The following is a 21,844-nucleotide window of genomic DNA, read 5'->3' on the forward strand; positions in this document are numbered from 1 at the left end:
TTACTTTCACGTTGAAGAATAAGTTGGATAGCATCTGGGACTTCTAATGGCAGCTGCAGTGACGTGCTGACTATACAAATTAGTGTTTGGCTCTTTTATTCAAAAGGCAGGGCTTCGTTCGATTGAGCGGCCATATTGAGCATTGAATTTTTCTCCATTGAAAACTATACGTCTTGAGTATTTTATAGTCTTTGCAGGGCTCTAGGCTGCGAGCATTTTTTGAGAATGTGCAAGTAAAAATTTGACGTGGTCGCACTTGTACAAGTGCATGGTCTGTGCTGCTCCAAAGCGTCTGCTTCATACAGCTCGAGCTGCAGAGCCGCGGCACATTGTAGCAGGAGTCAGATTTCACTGATGACGTGAAGAGAGGCGCTTTCAGCGCGAGCGCTTCAGTAGAGCCTGGTTTATACTCGCCGCATCAGCGCGAGCACTTCAGTAGAGCCTGGTTTATACTCGCCGCATCAGCGCGAGCGCTTCAGTAGAGCCTGGTTTATACTCGCCGCGTCAGCGCGAGCGCTTCAGTAGAGCCTGGTTTATACTCGCCGCATCAGCGCGAGCGCTTCAGTAGAGCCTGGTTTATACTCGCCGCATCAGCGCGAGCGCTTCAGTAGAGCCTGGTTTATACGTCGCCGCGTCAGCGCGAGCGCTTCAGTAGAGCCTGGTTTATACTCGCCGCATCAGCGCGAGCGCTTCAGTAGAGCCTGGTTTATACTCGCCGCATCAGCGCGAGCGCTTCAGTAGAGCCTGGTTTATACTCGCCACATCAGCGCGAGCGCTTCAGTAGAGCCTGGTTTATACTCGCCGCATCAGCGCGACCGCTTCAGTAGAGCCTGGTTTATACTCGCCGCATCAGCGCGAGCGCTTCAGTAGAGCCTGGTTTATACTCGCCGCATCAGCGCGAGCGCTTCAGTAGAGCCTGGTTTATACTCGCCGCATCAGCGCGAGCGCTTCAGTAGAGCCTGGTTTATACTCGCCGCATCAGCGCGAGCGCTTCAGTAGAGCCTGGTTTATACTCGCCGCATCAGCGCGAGCGCTTCAGTAGAGCCTGGTTTATACTCGCCGCATCAGCGCGAGCGCTTCAGTAGAGCCTGGTTTATACTCGCCGCATCAGCGCGAGCGCTTCAGTAGAGCCTGGTTTATACTCGCCGCATCAGCGCGAGCGCTTCAGTAGAGCCTGGTTTATACTCGCCGCGTCAGCACGAGCGCTTCAGTAGAGCCTGGTTTATACTCGCCGCGTCAGCGCGAGCGCTTCAGTAGAGCCTGGTTTATACTCGCCGCGTCAGCGCGAGCGCTTCAGTAGAGCCTGGTTTATACTCGCCGCATCAGCGCGAGCGCTTCAGTAGAGCCTGGTTTATACTCGCCGCATCAGCGCGAGCGCTTCAGTAGAGCCTGGTTTATACTCGCCGCATCAGCACGAGCGCTTCAGTAGAGCCTGGTTTATACTCGCCGCATCAGCGCGAGTGCTTCAGTAGAGCCTGGTTTATACTCGCCGCATCAGCATGAGCGTGAAGGTGCACGCCGCGGATGGAGCGCAAAGGAGGATTTGGTTTTCAAACTAAAATGAAAGACCTCTTCTTAAACCAGAGAAGGTGAACATGTTGGTATTCTTGTAGAAAAAACGTGCATGTCCTGTCAGCGATAGCCAGTTTAGTTTTATTCTTATTTTTGTTTTCGTTTTGAAAAGCTTGTTATGTTTGCTGTTTACCTCACGGTATGGAGGCTTTCCTTTAATTGTTATTATTATTATTTATTTGATTCCTCAGTGTTTGCTAAACATTATGTAATGTATTAGTTGGTAGCCTATATAATACAGCATGTGATGTATCCTATGCCATGCCTCGTCTTATGCGTCTTTGTTAATAAATGTTATGTAAGCTATTTGTCATTGTAGCCTACTGATTTATTGTCGTTGTGCTTTTTAATTAAGAATCACAATGAATCCATCTTTTTTTATTCTTAAAAAGTGAAAGGTGTATAGATAAGTAAAACAGACAATTATATTTTCTTGTAAAACGTGACACCAAGATCCCGAATGTGAAAGTGAAAGCACACGAAAAGAGTAATTCCTGTTCACAAAAATTAAATCACAGATAATACTGAGGAAAAAAGGGTTGAATGTTGAACACTTTTTACCATATAACTATAAACTATGATAAAAGTTAATCAGCATGCATTGATTAATCAAATGTTGTAGCAAAAAAATATAATCCGACCAAATTATGTGCTCATGCGACCAACTGAGAAAGTTCATCACAAAAGAGCAACCAGTGGGAAGAATGGTTCTAGAGCCCTGCTTTGTTGTTATCCAGTCATTTAGACTGCATTATGAATCAGCTGTGTAAGTTATATATTATATTTATTCCTTATGTTCTTTTTCTTCAGACAGTGTACCTTCGTGGATAGTTCCCGTCGTGCTCTTTATCCTTCTCTTGTTGGCCGCCCTCATTGTCCTGATTGTCCTGTATAAGGTTTACAATCCCTTCCATAGTAGGTTTACTATTGTCTTATCTTTTAAAATGTGTATTTTGCTGCTGTTTTTTTTCTAAATATAGTATAAAATACTGTCTGTAAACTTATACCTTATGTAGCCAGTAGTAGTGTACAGTATTGGCCAAAAGTGATGTCCAGCAAAAAAAAAAAAGATATCTTCACTCTTTATTCAAACATATTGATATGTTGATGTTAGGGATGCTCATTTCGGTTAATTTTCCAGACTGACAACCTTCGCTTGTTATTCAAACATTACCATTAATTAGTATTAAATAAATAATAGAATGGATGAGTGTCTGTGACCCTTTAAAAATACACCAAAATAATTTTGTCAGTTAAATACCTTAACCGAGTGTTTTCTTCTTATTTTGTTCCTTATATTTCAATGGTTCAGTGAAACTTGTAGGGCCATTTAAAGCAAATATTGTGTGAACGTTTCCTCTGGACATCACTTTTGGCCACTACTGTATTTCTGTATGCTTTACGATTACTGCGACAGTGTGTTTTGTAGACAGATTAAATTAATATTTACACTTCTAGTGGTGTTAATGCAAGAAAATGGAGGTGAACATAGAGAATTTAATGTTCATTTTACATTTTAGGAAACTAATTGCATTCTTTTTGTGGAAACTTATTAGCACTTGGTGTTGGATACTCAATTGTATTTTTATATTTGTAGTTGATTTGTAATTGTTGTTTGTTTCTTCAACAGAATATGTTTCTAAGAACTATAGCGAGCATTCATGTATAGGAGGTATGTTTATGTTTGTCTTGTGTTTGGTTATGTGCCAATCCAACAGCTTCATGTAAAATACTTCATATATGGGTCACTCAGTTAACATTTAAGTACTTATAACAATTTCTCTCTCTTCAGTGATTTTGAAAGTTCTGGATGGAAAGAAAGGTATGTCTATGTGTTTATCATTTGCTCTAAATCATTACAAAATATTATATTTCGAGCATGCTCTTAAAAGACCATTATTATTTCAATTAGGACTCAGTCTCTGTGAACTCTAGCTGTTGCTTGTAGCAATTCTTCTATAATGAATATATGATCTAATTCCGATTTTTTGACATAACTGAGTGGAAAATTAAATGACACAATCACATATTGCCAGGAAGTTTTATGTTGTAAATATTACCCACATGAAATGTGTGCTCCTGTTATTGGTTATTGACTCCTTCTCTGGTGCAATAAAGCATTTACCTTGCAGTCTGTTATAAGTTGCTAAATGTTTATTTTTGTGTAACTAGGTGTAGTTAAATAGATAGTTCACCCAAAAATGAACATTTTAATTTACTCAGGCCATCTTCATGAGACGGTGGTTTGTTCTTTGTCAGTTACAGTTTTTCTTAATGTTATTTTTTGAGTGAATATATTATACTCTATTTAATAAAAGTGACAACAAATATTTCCTCAGTTAATGATGTTCTTCGTAATACTTTGTTATAAGTTTCTCTTGACTCCTGTTTGTTTATCGTTATGTTTTCATAGATCCTCTGAAATCTTCCAGTGATCCTGAGAATGCTGAAGGTAATGTTCATGTCAATGCTGAGATAAGTAAGATAATAGCACATTAATGTGTCTAGATTAATACAGCCTGATTCCTCTTCTTAATAATAACAGTTATTGTTTGTTCCCCCCCAACATGCTGGGGTGTTTTATTTACACAAATTATTGTTTAAAAATGACTTTACTGCTGGGTTAAAATTAAATTTTTGACCGGGAACACCTCAGGTGTAATAAGATGGGAAAAATAGCAAAAAATTTAAATGAAATATTATCAAATTTTTTGGTGGAAGTTGTTATATCCTGTGTGAATAAAGTCAGTAAGTTTTAGTCCTGTGCGTTAACATTAACTAGCATTTTTAGAAAAAAGAAAATCCTCTCAGGGTCAGAATATTATTTCAGAGTGAATATTATACTCAATTTATAAAAATGACAACAAATAACTGGTTTTATTTTGACAAAACCAGGTTTGATTATTTCCTCAGTTAATGATGTGCTTCGTAATACTTTGTTATAAGTTTCTCTTGACTCCTGTTTGTTTATCGTTATGTTTTCATAGTTCCTCTGAACTCTTCCCGTGTTCCTGACAGTGATGAAAACGGTCGTTATGAAGATCTTAATAAAGGTAAGAAAATAGCACATTATTGAGTGTCTAGATTAATACAGCCTGATTCCTCTTCTTAATAACAGTTGAGCATTCATACTATATTGTGTTCATTTCAGTATCAGTCGTTTTATCTAGATCAATATCAATCTTTTAGTTTTTGCTGGGTTCAAATTTAATTTTTGACTGGGAACACCCCAAGTGTAATAAGGTTGGAAAATGCCAAAAAAGTTAAAAAAATAAGTAAATCAAATTTGTGTGGGAAAGTTGTTGTATCCTGTGTGAATAAAGTCAGTAAGTTTTAGTCCTGTGCGTTAACATTAACTAGCATTTTTAGAAAAAAGAAAATCCTCTCAGGGTCAGAATGTTATTTCAGAGTGAATATTATACTCAATTTATAAAAATGACAACAAATAACTGGTTTTATTTTGACAAAACCAGGTTTGATTATTTCCTCAGTTAATGATGTGCTTCGTAATACTTTGTTATAAGTTTCTCTTGACTCCTGTTTGTTTATCGTTATGTTTTCATAGATGCTCTGAAATCTTCCAGTGATCCTGTGAATGTTGAAAGCAATCATGACGATCCCAATAAAGGTAAGAAAATAGCACATTGAGTGTCGAGATTAATACAGCCTGATTCCTCTTCTTAATAACAGTTGAGCATTCATACTATATTGTGTTCATTTCAGTATCAGTCATTTTATAATGATCAATATCAATCTTTTTGTTTTTCAGTCTAAAATGTTCTGGTTTAAAAACAACCCCTTTTGGCAAACTACTGCTGGGTTCATCCCTTCCTGTCCAACACTGGGTTGCCAAATTGATCCAATTTTTATTCCTTTTTTCTTTTTCTTTTTTTTTTTTTGGGGGGGGGGGGGGGGGGGTAATTTTTTGCCCCCCCCAACATGCTGGGCTGTTTTATTTACACACATTATTGTTTAAAAATTACTTTACTGCTGGGTTAAAATTAATTTTTTGACCAGGAAGACCCCAGGTGTAATAAGGTGGGAAAAATAGCAAAAAAAATTAAAATTAAAATATTATCTAACTTTTTGGTGGAAGTTGTTATATCCTGTGTGAATAAAGTCAGTAAGTTTTAGTCCTGTGCGTTAACATTAACTAGCATTTTTAGAAAAAAGAAAATCCTCTCAGGGTCAGAATATTATTTTAGAGTGAATATTATACTCAATTTATAAAAATGACAACAAATAACTGGTTTTATTTTGACAAAACCAGGTTTGATTATTTCCTCAGTTAATGATGTGCTTCGTAATACTTTGTTATAAGTTTCTCTTGACTCCTGTTTGTTTATCGTTATGTTTTCATAGATGCTCTGAAATCTTCCAGTGATCCTGTGAATGTTGAAAGCAATCATGACGATCCCAATAAAGGTAAGAAAATAGCACATTGAGTGTCGAGATTAATACAGCCTGATTCCTCTTCTTAATAACAGTTGAGCATTCATACTATATTGTGTTCATTTCAGTATCAGTCATTTTATAATGATCAATATCAATCTTTTTGTTTTTCAGTCTAAAATGTTCTGGTTTAAAAACAACCCCTTTTGGCAAACTACTGCTGGGTTCATCCCTTCCTGTCCAACACTGGGTTGCCAAATTGATCCAATTTTTATTCCTTTTTTCTTTTTCTTTTTTTTTTTGGGGGGGGGGGGGGGGGGGGGGGGGTAATTTTTTGCCCCCCCCAACATGCTGGGCTGTTTTATTTACACACATTATTGTTTAAAAATTACTTTACTGCTGGGTTAAAATTAATTTTTTGACCAGGAAGACCCCAGGTGTAATAAGGTGGGAAAAATAGCAAAAAAAATTAAAATTAAAATTAAAATATTATCTAACTTTTTGGTGGAAGTTGTTATATCCTGTGTGAATAAAGTCAGTAAGTTTTAGTCCTGTGCGTTAACATTAACTAGCATTTTTAGAAAAAAGAAAATCCTCTCAGGGTCAGAATATTATTTTAGAGTGAATATTATACTCAATTTATAAAAATGACAACAAATAACTGGTTTTATTTTGACAAAACCAGGTTTGATTATTTCCTCAGTTAATGATGTGCTTCGTAATACTTTGTTATAAGTTTCTCTTGACTCCTGTTTGTTTATCGTTATGTTTTCATAGTTCCTCTGAACTCTTCCAGTGTTCCTGACAGTGATGAAAACGGTCGTTATGTAGATCTTAATAAAGGTAAGATAATAGCACATTGTGTGTCGAGATTAATACAGCCTGATTCCTCTTCTTAATAACAGTTGAGCATTCATACTATATTGTGTTCATTTCAGTATCAGTCATTTTATCATGATCAATATCAATCTTTTTGTTTTTGCTGGGTTCAAATTTCATTTTTGACTGGGAACACCCCAAGTGTAATAAGGTGGGAAAATGCCAAAAAAGTTAAAAAAATAAGTAAATCAAATTTGTGTGGGAAAGTTGTTGTATCCTGTGTGAATAAAGTCAGTAAGTTTTAGTCCTGTGCGTTAACATTAACTAGCATTTTTAGAAAAAAGAAAATCCTCTCAGGGTCAGAATATTATTTCAGAGTGAATATTATACTCAATTTATAAAAATGACAACAAATAACTGGTTTTATTTTGACAAAACCAGGTTTGAATATTTCCTCAGTTAATGATGTGCTTCGTAATACTTTGTTATAAGTTTCTCTTGACTCCTGTTTGTTTATCGTTATGTTTTCATAGATCCTCTGAAATCTTCCAGTGATGCTGAGAATGCTGAAAGCAGTGATTATGTAAATGTTGAGAAAGGTAAGATAATAGCACATTAATGTGTCGAGATTAATACAGCCTGATTCCTCTTCTTAATAACAGTTGAGCATTCATACTATATTGTGTTCATTTCAGTATCAGTCATTTTATCTAGATCAATATCAATCTTTTTGTTTTTGCTGGGTTCAAATTTCATTTTTGACTGGGAACACCCCAAGTGTAATAAGGTGGGAAAATGCCAAAAAAGTAAAAAAATAAAATAAAATTTTTGTGGGAAAGTTGTTATATTCTGTGTGAATAAAGTCAGTAAGTTTTAGTCCTGTGCGTTAACATTAACTAGCATTTTTAGAAAAAAGAAAATCCTCTCAGGGTCAAAATCACCAGAACACAACGAGTTTTAAGAACAAATTTAACCAGCTTCATTATTTATATATTTTTATTTTTATCCCACCAACGAACACACTGCTAACACTACGACCATTCAGGCTGAGTGCTGCCAAGAGAGACATAAGCATTTCTTGTAAATGCTGATCAGTCCTGCACAACATCTTGTAGGACTTTTATCCCATTTCATTGCAGTCTGTCTGTTTGGCGCGCGGCGGTGCTCGTTCTGAATGAAGTCTGTGAAGTTTAGCGGAGAATCGCAAAGCAAAAGCTCTTGCACTTCTGACAGCAGAATGGAAATATTTCCATGGCCTTTTTAACATTTACAGATGGAGAATATACCTGTGAAATGTAAGTTATGCATTTAGGAAAACAGCACATCTCAAACACATTAAACAGCGCAAGTAGCATCTCTGTCATCGGCACACGCGGCCTTTCTGTCAGAGCTGCTTTAAACTCAAACTATATAAACAAGTTTTTTTTAAAGCCCTTCATATAAAGCTTGTCACATGTTTAGAATAAATTGTATTATGCACTTTCTCCGCAGTCTGTGATATTTTTTCAGATGTGCTCGTATCAAACTAGGCTACTGTATATCGATATTAACGGTATTGCTTCATACTGTCTCGCTTATAAAAAATATATTGATATATCGTACAAACTCGATATACCTCCCAGCCCTAACTCTGGTATACCAATGAGTAAATCCAGGTGGTTTCAATTTTAGAACAATTGTGGCTCGTTGAGCACCGAGGCACCAGTTAGTTCCCAAACTTTTATAACAGAAAATAATATAAAATAGGGTTGTATTTCACTGTATGACTAATTGTTTATTATGTGGTTTATTATCAAGGTCCGGGATAAAAGAAAACATTACACGTAATATGAAAAGTTTTGTTGGTCTCTAATAGACAAATGATTACATTGTTAATCATTTACATAGATTAAAAACTTGAGCTATATCTACAGTGGTTTGTTCTCTTGGTCAATTTAAGTTCTACTGCCTGTTCTCAATGCAGTAATATCACATTATGATAGTGATGACAAAGACACTGGAAAACTGGCTTTATTACTGGCTTATAATACTTTATTCTGCTGGTTAAAATATTTCCTCAGTTAATGATGTATTTTGTGATACTATTATTATTAGCTGCCCTTGACTCCTTCCTGTTTGTTTATGGTTGTTTTCATAGAGCCTCCAAAAGCGGACGGTGATGGTGACGATAAAGATGATCGTTTGTAATGATAGGTAAGATAATTGCACATCAATGAGTGTCTGGATTTCTCTTATTCATAATTAGAGTTGAGCATTCATATTGTGTTCAGTCTCTGCTTTTCAGCATGTTGTTCGGTAGATTGTTCCTGTTTTTGATGCTCTAAATATGAATTCCTCTTGTTTATTTTACTTTCTAGAATATAACAGAGTTTGGTGGAGTGACTAAAACTGCAGAATGAGAAGTCTTCAACGTATCACCTTTCACATGGACAGTCTTTTTTTGTTTTTCAGACACGAGCGGTAAACTTTGTCTGAATGTGAATTTTATTTTTTATTTTTAAATGGCTAGTTTTCAATATTATTCGCCTGCGTTCGCAAATCATGCCTCAATTTAATTGCTGCACTGTGTTCCCACTGTGGGGAATTCTGTCTTTTCAAACTATCCACACTGTTTGCATATAATCAGTTGAATCTGTGTCTTGTTTGTGATGTTTTTGGCAATCTGCAATTCTGGTGGTATGAAGAAAGCTTACCGATACGTACCAGCTTCCTTCTTGGACCTGTGATATACACAGATGTCCACTAGAAAGAGAAACAAACAAAATATGTGCATTGACAGCAGTAACTTCAGGCGTGCTGATCTCGATGCAGCAGTCACAGCCATGCTACTAAGTGTGAAAAAATTGGGTGTTGTCTGTCAGTGAGAACATAACCAAAGAACAGTATGGGTGATGTGAGATATGATTATAAATTATTGATTCTCATAACTGTTTGTTAACAAAGCTGTTATGTAACAAATGCTCATGCAAGATACAGCAATGACTTGAGGCTGTTGATACAGTTTTAGGTAGAATTAACAGTTTTTTTGGTTTTTGCTTTTGATGTGCCTTTCCCAGTGTAGGTGTATAATCTGTATAATAAAAGGTGGATTTTATTTACATTGAGTGTAAATAGGTATATATACCGTTTGTACCAAGTATAAATGGCAACAAATAGCACTTAGTGCAGGCAATAATGGTAATCACAAAGTGTGATTAGTATTAATATGCTGATTGTTACAAAAGTAAATTAAGCATTGGTGTGTGGAGTTGGTAAAAACAGTTTTTGTGTTTGCACTCAGTGTAAATAGACAGTGCCATAATGAAATTTAGATGACATAAATTGGTTGGGAAAAGCACTTTTACTGAGATAAAAATACAAGCAAAAATAGTCAGAATAGTTATTCTCTAGACTTTTAGCTACTGAATGTTGAGCAGACTGTGTAATTTTTATGTTCAGCAATGTGAAATCTGAAAAAGTATGGCATACAGTGCAAGAGCTTGCTGATTGCTGTATAGTTGTGAACACATTCTTACTTGCACTTCCAGACCATAACAATTCATTTTGTGTTACTTTGACAAAATGTTGTCTGTGTTGGCCCAAATGCTATTCAGATGTATTCTGAACACACAAAGTTTGTTGCAAGAATTTGAGAGCATTTTTATGCTTATGAATGACAAAATTACAATTAAAAGAAAAGCATGTCATTTTAGGTCACTTGTTGTTTCAGGAAATTGTGCAATTGCTGTTCATTTAGAATTTTTCTGTTTTGTTTTTTTTTTAAATCTGAATGTAAAACCATTTTTTTTTTTGGGGGGGGCTTTTATATTTCCATGTTTCAGTATCTATGGTATTTTGTGTGTTTTTCATTCTGGAATTGTAAATGCATTCAAAGCCATGTCTCTGGAACGATAATAAATTTCCCCATTTCAAGGCCTCCGCTTCTTTGAGCCAAATGAGAAACTCCCGCATTGCTTGGACTTTCGCCTTAGTGTTAAGGGTGCGGTTTTGATTCACTCATAGTTCATTGATGTTGTCATAGTATCATTTTGTGTTTTATATATTCTTGTATTGTATGATCTCTGCTTTGTGCAAACTTTTTCTATCTATATTTTACATTGAATGTTATTTACAATGTAAAGTGCAAAATGTTCTGCTTTCTTTTTATTATTACTTTCTTTCTTTTTTCATGATGCAAGCATCGTCTATGCATGTCTTTTTAATGTTGGTTGATTTTGAGATCACTTTCCCTGGGGTCACTTCTAACCTTGTATTCCCAGAATCAAAAATGTGCCCCAATAGCTGATCAAATTGACCCTGAGGAGCTCAGTTTGAAGGATAGAAATGTATATTTTACCATAGGAGAGGATGTAGACTTCTTTGTGCTTTGTAAGATGCATACATTTATTTTTTACTTTGAGACACGTATTTGAATATACAAAAACTTTATCCCTGATTGCTGTTAAATCTACGTTGCTATGTGTTTCTTTCTTTGAAAAAGGAAACACTAAGCCAACAACTGTTTCATAAATAGGGATTAAAATAGAATTAAGGAAGCTCTCGGGTCACCATTGTACGCTGCTGTCTTTTGATTATGAATACGTGCATATACATGAACTGGAAACTGCCTCTGCTCTCAGTGTCCTTTGCATCATAAAGATGGTTTGTAGCAGATATTGTATTCTGCGGTGCTTATGTAGTTAATTTAGTTTCATTTATTTTACTATATTCCAATGTATTTAGAAATAATTAAATGCTTTTGCCATCATTTAAAAAAAGTTTAACCATATTATGTAATATTCAATTATGTCAATGTCTGAAAAATACTAACTACCAAAATCTGTATTAGGTTTGAATAAAGTTGCCATTTAAGAAATGGTGGCAAAAGCAATTAATTGTTTCATGTTTTATTTTACGATTTTATTGTTGTGTGTGTTTGTCTAGGCTTTTTACTGTAACCCTATGTATACACAAAATGTGTGTGTGTGTGGGGGGGGGGGGGTGTATTCTAGAGAATTGTGTGCATCTAATTTTATATTTATACCCTTTTCTATTCTAACATGACAGTGCCTCTGTGTATAAGGCACGGTTCAAAAAGACATGATTGATTGCAGAAAGCCTAATCCCAGCTGATTTTAAATGCAATTAAAAATTTATATGGATGATTACAGTTTTTCTTTTTCTTACATTTGCTTTATTTTGGTAGTTTGGGCAGCTTATGCACTACTAACAACTAACTCTTAATTGACTGCTTATTATAGTACAGAGACGTGCCTTGCTGATTGAAAAAATTAATTCTTCGTAAAGTTTGTAAATGATTCTGTAGAGATGGTAACATTGGATTTAAGCTATATTAGCAAATTCAAATAAATGTGAAAAAAGTTACTTTATAGCGTACGGATGTTTACAATAAAGCAACACAACTTTAGATATTTGAATGAGGTCATGTTTTAAATCGAAAGTAAAATCGAAGTGAGAGCGCATGTTGTGAACTTGACATTTACCTCACATTACTGACGAATTGGTCTCTTTAACCCACGGGTTCCTCAAATCTTTCCCTGGAGGTCCAATCTGCTGCAGAGTTATGCTCCAACCCTGATCAAACTCACCTACCTGTGATTCTCTAATGATCTTGAAGACTCTGATTAGCAGCTCAGGTGTGTTTGATTAGGGTTACAGCTAAACTCTGCAGGAATGGTCCAGGTTTGAGGATCCCTGCTTTAACCCATTTAATCCCAAATTTTTCCCAGACATAAAAAGATATCCAAATGTGTCATTAGTAACCCTTTGAAATAATCAATAATTATTTTTGGGGAGAAAGTGTGTGAAAAGTTGCCTTTTATGTTCTGTCACTATATTTCTGCAGTCATGAAAATTGTTATACATCTTAGCTCAGCTATTTAAAACTGTTTGATCACATTCTAGGGTTACTATTATACATTAAAAAAAAAACCTTATGCAACTTTGGTACTTTGATGCAACCATCACCGCATTTCAAAATTGTTACTTTTTTTCTCAAATATAACATAACATTTTTATTGCAATGCTATGAATATTACAACATCGTGATAGGAACATTTTTCTAACATTTGATTTTTTAATTTAGTGCAATATTTTGTCATTGCAACATTTTCACTAGCAACTGCCATTGGATTATAATGTAAAATAAAGTTCACCATTATCCCAGCGCTCACTATTGTGAGCATCAACACGTTTACTCATTCTATGACCACACTCAACAAAACTGAATATATGCAAATACATATATTAATACTAGACACCCTAAAAATAATGTGTACCAAAAATCTTTGTTAACATGCTTTACTAGCCTTTCGTTTTGGAGCGTTGATGCATCCATCATCTGCTCAAGGTGCAAACAGTAAATAAACTGCTCTGGTCATGTGACAATCTGCACTAATCATGTGAAACTGCACATATTTAATTGAGTCCCTTTATTTAAAGTAAAGTCGTGACGTATTGTCAAGTATGGTGACCCATACTCGAAATTGGTGCTCTGCGTTTAACCCATCCAAGTGCACACACACACAGCAGTGAGTAGTGAACAAATGCACACACACCATGAACACACACCCGGAGCAGTGGGCAGCCATGCTGTGGCGCCCAGGGAGCAGTTTGGGGTTCGGTGCCTTGCTCAAGGGCACCTCAGTCGTGGTATTGAGGGTGGAGAGAGCGCTGGACATTCACTCCCCCCACCTACAATCCCTGCCGGCCGGGGACTCGAACCCACAACCTTTCGATTACGAGTCCGACTCTCTAACCATTAGGCCACGACTTCCCCTTATTTGTTCCATATTTGCAGGAAGTGCACTAAAACATCAGTCAGTACGGTTTGTAGAGCTTTATAGATGCCATTTACACTAAGTGCAAATAGCTAGATTCTATTTATACTGTTAAAATAGCAAGATTTTCTGCTATTTATACTACTTATTGCAAACAGTGGCAATTATCTGCACCTCAGTATTGTAGTGCATTATAAAACAGTACGCAATATTAACGTATTGAGTGTAAATTATAGTTTTAATTCAAATTATTAAATGGATGCCACTTTATTGGGACAATAAAGCCCTCCCTACACCTACCCTACCCAATACTTTTACTTTCAACTTTTTGAATATTTCCTTCATTTTTTATTGAAAATAAATGCCTTTCCGATGCGATATGAGATTTGAAAAGAGAGAAAATAAGATTAGGGGGACTTGAACTCGGGTCCATTTACGCTTTATCATCTATGCTACTGAAACTGACCCTATATGGGCGTATTTTTGTAGTGTTGACTAACCCAATCACACGATAGTGGGGGGAGTTAGTGTAAATAGCACTATTTGCACTAATAGACACTCCATTCTTTAAATTAAGGTGTTTGTAAAAGTCACCGTGCGTCATTTTACGTTTAATTTTTGTAATTAAAAAGTCCTTATTTAGAAATTTGTTAGCAACTAATTTAAAATTCAACTTAGCGGCTTTAAAATTCTGTAAGTCTGTGAAGTCTGAAGTAATGTTAACCTGGATTTATTTAGGCTGCTCATAAATCTAAACCAGCTACTCTGTGATTCCCGAGGGAAGCTGTGGCTGGAAATGTGTTCTCCAGTTTTTTAGTTGACATTAGGTGAGTAAATAATGATTCAATTTGGTGAATATATCTTATCCTACTGCTCATTTGTCTTTAACACTTAAAAAATATAAAAGTACTTTAAAAAAAAGTGTTATTTCAGAGAATGCAAAGCACAATGCGATTACAAACATGAGCTTGGTCGATGTACAGATGTTGACCAAAAGTGTAAAAACTTTGGCCGTTGTAATTTAATTTGTAATTGTGGTCACCACTCCTTTTTGTCATCAGATGTTAAAAATATTGAAAATTGATATTTTAAATATTGCTGTCATCTGTATTTGATTTCACTCAAAGGTTTATTGAAACCTACAGTAGATTATTTTGATGTGATCAGTATGTTGATTGCAACTACAGTAGCTATATATATTTTTTATTCATTTACTTTTTTGTCACATGGGTCTTTGTTTTCTAGTTTCATAAAAAGACACAAAAACAAATTCAGCTCATTTAATCTGACATGTTTATTGACTTCAAAATGAATGTCTCCTTGCACATCCCCAATAGAAATGTCATTTTAGTAGTATGTTTCTAGTTCCACCCAGCCTAAAACAAAAAAAGCACAAATATTAGTTAATTCTTAATTCTTAATCTCTAAAAGGAATGAAATACAACAATCAAATGTAAATGCAAGTTATCTCTGTCATTAAAATTCAGCTTTCTGCTTGGGAATCAGATATGTTTAGATGTACAATGAAAGTGCATATTACCTCCTGGGTTCTGCCTAAGTATGTATTTTCTAACTTCATCATAGATGAAAATGAGCAGTGAATATGGCATAGCACAAAACCACCACAATGGTCTAAATGAAAAAAGAAAACAGTTAATTCATTTAATAACACATGCTTAAAAAATGTATGACTGGGTAAACAAGTTTCATTTAAACTTTCAGTTTCCACCTACTTCATTGGATACATTCTGACAGCAACGTCCATGCCTGGACAATAGGACAAGAACGCTGCCAGAGCAGTTTCCTCAATCAGACCAAAGATAAGGACTTTGTTCCTTTGAAAGAAACAAATACAAATTATAATCCATATAATTGGCCAAACTGGGCTTTTAGAGGTACAATGACCAACACTAATCTGGAACTGAACAAACAATTCAATCTGATATATATCAGGCCAGTATTTTATGCCTTGTTTAATGAGTGCATACTTCATTCCCTGCTGAAAGATGGAAAGCCTCCTGGTCTTGCAGATGAGCAAGTCAGTCCACTGCACAATCACAATACTGGTGAAGAAGGCTGTGTGGCATGTGTACTCCACAATCTTTCTGCGCTCATAGGTCTACATCAGTCAAGTACAGGAGCATTATTTAAAGAACTGATATTTCTATAAAAATGTTGGTTCACATTTGTCAAGTTTGGTAGAGATGTGATACCTACCCATTGCTGGCCATAGCTATCTTCCAGGTCACTGAGATATCTGTCTTCCCAACCAGTTCGAATTCCTACCAGATCCCAGGGTAAGAATCCATTCTCAGCAAGAATTACAAAGTAGGTAAAGAACCCGCCGACAGCTTGCATCATGCCTAAAATTTACAAATGAAGACACGTAAGAAACAAACAGCAGTGAACACCTAGAGTGCTCTGTAAAGAATAGTAAGCTCTTACCAATTTGACCATAGCTCATACTGATGAGCCTCTCATTCACCAGCCTGTCTGTTTCAGCATTTCTGGGTTGTCTCTTCATGATGTCGCTTTCAGCGGTTTCATAGGCCAGTGAGATAGCAGGAACCTACGGTGATAAACAGAGGAATACATTAATGCAGGCACAGTTTACAGTTTTATACATTTATATAACGAAATTCAGTTCTTTCCCATACCATGTCAGTGCCCAAGTCAATGCAGAGAATGGTGACGGTGCCCAAAGGTAGAGGAATACCAACAAGGACAAAAAAGAGGAAGGGTGACATCTCAGGGATCTTACTAGTCAGCGTGTAGGCAATAGACTTCTTCAAGTTGTCAAAGATCAGACGACCTGAAGTGGAAGATACATTTGAAAAATAAGTGTCAAAGTAACCTTGATAATTCTTCAGTCAATTAAGTTCAATAAAATGCCATACCTTCTTCTACTCCAGTAACAATTGAGGCAAAGTTGTCGTCCAGAAGGATCATGTCAGCAGCCTGTTTAGATACGTCAGATCCAGCGATACCCATAGCCACACCAATGTCAGCCTTCTTCAGAGCAGGAGAATCATTGACTCCATCACCGGTTACAGCTACAATGGCACCCTGTTAGGAGGAAAAAATACATTAAAATGGTACCATCTGGGTAAAGTTGTCTAGTATCAGTAGGATTGGATGGATAACTCCCTAACGGCACCTGTCGCTGACAACCTTCCACAATGATCAGCTTTTGTTGTGGAGAAGTTCTGGCGAACACAATTTCTGTATGGTGTTTCAGGATATCATCCAGCTCTTCTGAGGTCATATTCTTCAGTTCTCCACCATGGACAACAATGGCCTTAGCATCTCTGGAGATACACTTTGTATTAGCAGAGATCTAGAGCAAAATTTTTGTTTGATGAATTTTGGAAAGGAGGGAATATCAGAAGGAACAAGTGTACCTTCGATTAACCTCTCCAACTGGGATTTTCAGCCGAGATGCAATATCATCCACAGTCTCATTGCCTTCAGAGATGATGCCAACACCTTTTGCAATAGCTTTAGCTGTGATTGGATGGTCACCAGTAACCATGATAACCTGTAATAGAAGATTCAGATATATAATTTAATGATTTAATCTTCACAGCATACCCAAGCAGTAGATCTTCGATGATGACAACACCTTGATTCCAGCACTCCGGCATTTGGCCACAGCATCTGGTACAGCTGCACGAGGAGGATCGATCATGGACATGAGGCCAACAAAACACATGTTCTCAGTTGGGAAGTTCACTTCATCAGCATCAAATGCAAAACCCTCTGGAAACTGGTCATCAGGGAGGCTAAAGTGGCAGAAACCTGTGAGAGAGATCAAAGAGTTGTTCATAATTCTGTAATTTACCATTCTCTTTACCATATTCTTCTGAAATCATAATTTAAGTGTTTTCACATGGTGAACTTCATAAGATGGCTTTACCCAGCACTCTTTCTCCAAGACCTCCGAGCTCTAAATAAGCATTTTGGAATGAATCTTTCATTTCATCGTCCAAAGGCTGCTCTTTTCCTTGAATCAAAATAGTAGAGCATCGATCCAAGATTCTCTCAGGGGCTCCCTTCATCACCAGCAGGTGCTTAGACTCTGAGGAATTGGGATTCTTGTGGATTGAGAGCTAGAAAAGGCATATGAAGAGCTGTTAGGATGACCAGTCAAATCCACATCATCTGCAAAGTACACCTCAACAAAAATACCTGATACTTGTTAGTAGAGTTGAAAGGGATTTCAGCAATCTTTGGGTACTTCTCTCTCATTTCAGTGACTGGACCACAGCACAGCTCAATACACTTCAACAGGGCAGACTCTGAGGCATCACCAGCTGTCTCTCGCTACAAAAGAGATTTTATTGATCAGATAAAGCTACCACTGTCAGTAACATTAGTATGAATGTATATTCACAGGTAAAACTCTAGATATTAAAATTGCACACCTTAAGGACTGGAAGATGGCTCTGATTCGATTGGAAGACGGCACGATTGCAAAGGCCAGCAACACGTGCAAGAGCAGACCAAGTAGCAGAGCTCTTTTCAAATGAGGTTCCAGTTTGGTTCTCTGTGGTGTCTGCTATATGAATATGGCTGTCAAACCACATGTGAGCAACGGTCATTCGGTTCTGGGTCAAAGTGCCAGTCTTGTCAGAGCAGATAGTGGAGGTCGAGCCAAGAGTTTCCACGGCTTCAAGATTCTTCACCAGGCAGTTCTTCTTCGCCATACGTTTGGCGGTCAGAGTTAGACACACCTATGCGAGTAAACACACATTTAGCAATCATTGGAATTTGGAAATGTGTGTGAAATATCTGAATATACTGTTACTCTGACTTACAGTTACAGTGGCAGGGAGACCTTCAGGTACATTAGCGACAATGATACCAATCAGGAAGATGACACCTTCCAACCAATTGTAGCCAAGAATCAGGGAGAGGATTAAGAAGGTTACTCCCAGGAAGACGGCTACACCAGTGATGATGTGGATGAAGTGCTCGATCTCTTTAGAGATTGGTGTCTGTCCACCTTCCAGGTTGGAGGCAAGAGTGGCGATACGACCCATGACAGTACGGTCACCAGTGTTGATGACAATCCCTCTGGCAGTACCTATTGGACATTGTTGTGTTCAAGCATCATTTAAGGCATTTAGTCATTAATTGTTTCCACACCTGTTGAAAAAATATCTGTATTTTGTACCGTCAACACAGTTGGTAGAAAAAAATGCAATGTTTCTTGTCTCCAAAGGGTTTTCACTAGAGAAGTCAGGACTACGAGTCTGGGGCTCGGATTCACCAGTGAGGGAAGAGTTGTCCACCTGGAAAGGAATGCAAGAATGAAAACTCATTTACTGCAGTATGCATAATACTTTTATTTTCTTCATGAAATTCAATTTGTACCTTGCATCCCTGTGCAGAGATCACACGAATATCAGCTGGGATTCTGTCTCCACTTTTGACCTCCACAAGATCCCCTGCAACTACTTCCTCAGCGTCAATTATCTTTTTCTCTCCATCACGTATAACCAGGGCTTTCTATATGGCAATAAATTAAAATGAATATCCTTTAGCATTATGAAAGGTTTTTTTTTTGGTATAAAGTGAATTTACATTTTTATACCTGAGGAACGAGGTTCTTAAAAGAATCCATGATCCTAGAGCTCTTGGCGTCTTGATAGTATGAGAAGCATCCATTGATTGTGACAACAAAAGCAAGCACAAGTCCCAGATACAGCTGTAAGAAAATCACATGAATAATCGTTAATTATATTCACAGCTCACTCAATAGGAGAATAATCCTTCTGGAGAAACCTTATATTAAGTGCACTGCTCAAGAGCATGATTTTTAATGAATAAAACACTTTTATCAAAAGTGGTCAGAGTTTCTGAAAATAATAATGATGTTACTAGGTTTACTGACAAATTAACTATTTATGCAAGTGTAGAAATGAAGACAAAACACTTTCTCTCATACATTGTCATTTGCTGGTTCATCTTCAGAGGCAGCCTGGATCGAATATGCAAAGAAGCAAAGAAATGCACCAATCCACAGCAGTGTCTGGAATCCACCAAACAGCTGTCTGCAGAACTTGACCCATTCTGGAGTCGTAACAGGTGGAGTCAAGGCATTTGGTCCATCGCGGGCTAAGATTTCCTTTGCTCGGAAAATGGTCAAACCCTGCCACAAGTTACAAAAATGGAGCAATTAAAGGCATTCAGAAAACAGATGCTCATAAATAACAATATTACATGCATGTGGATAAAGACCCATTATTACTCTTTCTAACTAAAAGATAAGTCATTCTCCACAAAATCTAATCATTTGTTTCACACAAATGATTCAAAATAGAAATAATGCTTCATTTTTTTCCTAAAGTGTCATTAAACTTATTCTCACCTTGGTCAGATCAGTGCCGTATTTTCGGTTAAGCTCTTCAAAGGTCAGTTTGTGGTCATCCTGCAGAAGAGTAAAGACGTTTGAAATCTCATTTTCAGACGAGTTAAAACCATAAGCCTCTGAACAGTTTTGCCAAGATTGTTCATAATAATATTAGTTTCAAGTCATATTTTTTAAAGCAAGGTTACAATTTGACTTTTTTTGTCATGGACATTTATTATATACTCAGATAAATGTAAATTTCATGTCAAAACACTGTTAGAGTTATATTTATTTTTTTATTTGAATTTAAATATGAATATGATTTTGACGAAGGAAATGTTGCAAGTTTAAAAATACAAGGAATACAATGAAGGTCCCAACATAAATCCAACCAAAAAGTAACAAAGTAGAAAAAAAATGTGTGAATGAATGTATGAATTTTCAAAATATTTCATACCAGCTCCACTTCTTTCTTCAGTTCCTCCAGGTCCTTTTTGTTCTTTTTCCCTCTTTTGGGCTTTTTGACTTTTTGATCTTCTGACGTTGCCGCCAATTTGTACTCATCATTCCCCGTCTGTCACACATAAAACAATATATAACACTATATACAACACACATACAACCAGATCTCCCAAATAAATCTGCTTAAATAAATGAAATGCATGTGCAATGAATCCAGCAGTATAGCTTTAGTTCATTTACCCCGAGCCCCATTTTCTTTGCTGATGTCCTTTCAAATACCAGTGGTTTCAGGAGTCTGGTCTTGGAGCAAATTTGAGACAGAAGTGCCTGTGTGTCCAAACCAGGTTCACAGATTTATACCCTGCCATCTCATCTCACCTGTTTAATGGGGAGGTGTTCTGGGAAAATTAGGGAGGAGTTTGTCAGGTGTCATTTAGTTTTAACATTAATTTAACCTTCATTTATACAGGTAGGTCATTTCTGTGACACACAGGTGAAGGACTGGTCTATTAACTGTTGTCTTATCAACAGATCTATGGCTTGTTAATAATAACTCACGACAAATAACTTCCTTTAAATGTTCATTCAAGCCCTTATTTCTTTAGTTTTTGGTATTTATTTTGGCTTTTATCAAATATTTGTATGGAAATAATTGCACACTAGCTTATCTTTTTTTTTCATTTACATGGGAAGCAAATAATTACTCTGTAAATTGTGTTCTGTGGCCTCCAATATCTGATTAATCGAACTGCTTGAGTTCATGGACAGAATCTGTCATTATGAGTTCAAATTTGCAAAATGCTGGAAAAGTTTACTATCTGTGAACGAGTTTATGTGTATGTCCCACACATAAATAATGAATTAATAATAATAATAAAAATAAAAAACCTTTTTGAGAAATGCAAAGAATTTTGTGATGAAATGGGCCATTATGATGGATAAACCGATGACCAAGATTGTCAAAATATGGCTATCATGCATAAACTTTTATATTCCCTTTGATTGACTTGTTAAACTCTGCAATGCATTTGAAATATTAATATAATATGTTGTGGTATTTATTCTAGGATTTGTTGAACTAAATGTTAAAATGGGATGTACAATGTTTTATATCGGGTTTGTTTCATTTAATGTATACTGTAAAAATAAAGTGTGTGTATATATATATATATATATATATATATATATATATATATATATATATTAAAGACTATTACAGTAGGTTTTACAACAAAATACTCTTTCAGTCTTTCAACTTCAACTTGTGAAATTTATTAGCAATTTATGAGTAAAAATATTTTAGAGTAAATCCTACACCATTTTTTTTTCTCTCTCAGCGTATATTGACGTATATTGACCTATTAATCACATTGCTGAAAGCCAACATGCTGTTAGAATATAAATATTAGACAGTAATTATGGATTGTGTGTTTATTTACCATATTACTAAACTATCCATCTATAT

At 36.3% G+C, this 21,844-nt stretch overlaps 2 protein-coding genes across 3 annotated transcripts in view; one reads left to right on the top strand and one right to left on the bottom strand.

Annotated features, from left to right (window-relative positions):
- LOC306872064 (uncharacterized protein) overlaps positions 1–11,934 on the top strand; it is a 41,468-nt gene extending 29,534 nt beyond the window's left edge. Inside the window, exons 6-15 of one of the 2 annotated variants that reach the window (XM_079420411.1) lie at positions 2,383–2,487; positions 3,203–3,244; positions 3,365–3,394; positions 3,986–4,024; positions 4,560–4,625; positions 5,935–5,997; positions 6,742–6,807; positions 7,317–7,382; positions 8,921–8,976; positions 9,141–11,934. In XM_079420411.1, the coding sequence (XP_079276537.1) occupies positions 2,383–2,487; positions 3,203–3,244; positions 3,365–3,394; positions 3,986–4,024; positions 4,560–4,625; positions 5,935–5,997; positions 6,742–6,807; positions 7,317–7,382; positions 8,921–8,970 (527 nt within the window). In that variant the 3' untranslated portion in view covers positions 8,971–8,976; positions 9,141–11,934. The remainder of the gene's footprint in view (positions 1–2,382; positions 2,488–3,202; positions 3,245–3,364; positions 3,395–3,985; positions 4,025–4,559; positions 4,626–5,934; positions 5,998–6,741; positions 6,808–7,316; positions 7,383–8,920; positions 8,977–9,140) is intronic. The other variant, XM_079420412.1, reaches the window with a different exon arrangement.
- A 2,816-nt stretch (positions 11,935–14,750) lies between these two features.
- On the bottom strand, positions 14,751–20,745 carry LOC306873303 (sodium/potassium-transporting ATPase subunit alpha-1-like). The gene is made up of 22 exons (XM_079422496.1): positions 20,620–20,745; positions 20,375–20,491; positions 19,936–19,995; positions 19,513–19,716; positions 19,159–19,272; positions 18,939–19,073; positions 18,739–18,856; positions 18,380–18,648; positions 17,987–18,295; positions 17,751–17,885; positions 17,479–17,671; positions 17,185–17,360; positions 16,964–17,100; positions 16,720–16,870; positions 16,460–16,628; positions 16,220–16,374; positions 16,008–16,131; positions 15,780–15,925; positions 15,551–15,681; positions 15,296–15,397; positions 15,103–15,194; positions 14,751–14,938 (listed from the first exon to the last, which is right to left on the bottom strand). Exons 1-22 carry the CDS (start codon positions 20,629–20,631, stop codon positions 14,910–14,912), a joined length of 3,078 nt encoding a protein of 1,025 aa, XP_079278622.1. The 5' UTR covers positions 20,632–20,745; the 3' UTR covers positions 14,751–14,909.
- Between the last annotated feature and the right edge of the window lie 1,099 nt (positions 20,746–21,844).

The sequence above is a fragment of the Barbus barbus genome (genome assembly GCF_936440315.1).
Source record: "Barbus barbus genome assembly, chromosome: 7".
Lineage (NCBI taxonomy): Eukaryota > Metazoa > Chordata > Actinopteri > Cypriniformes > Cyprinidae > Barbus > Barbus barbus.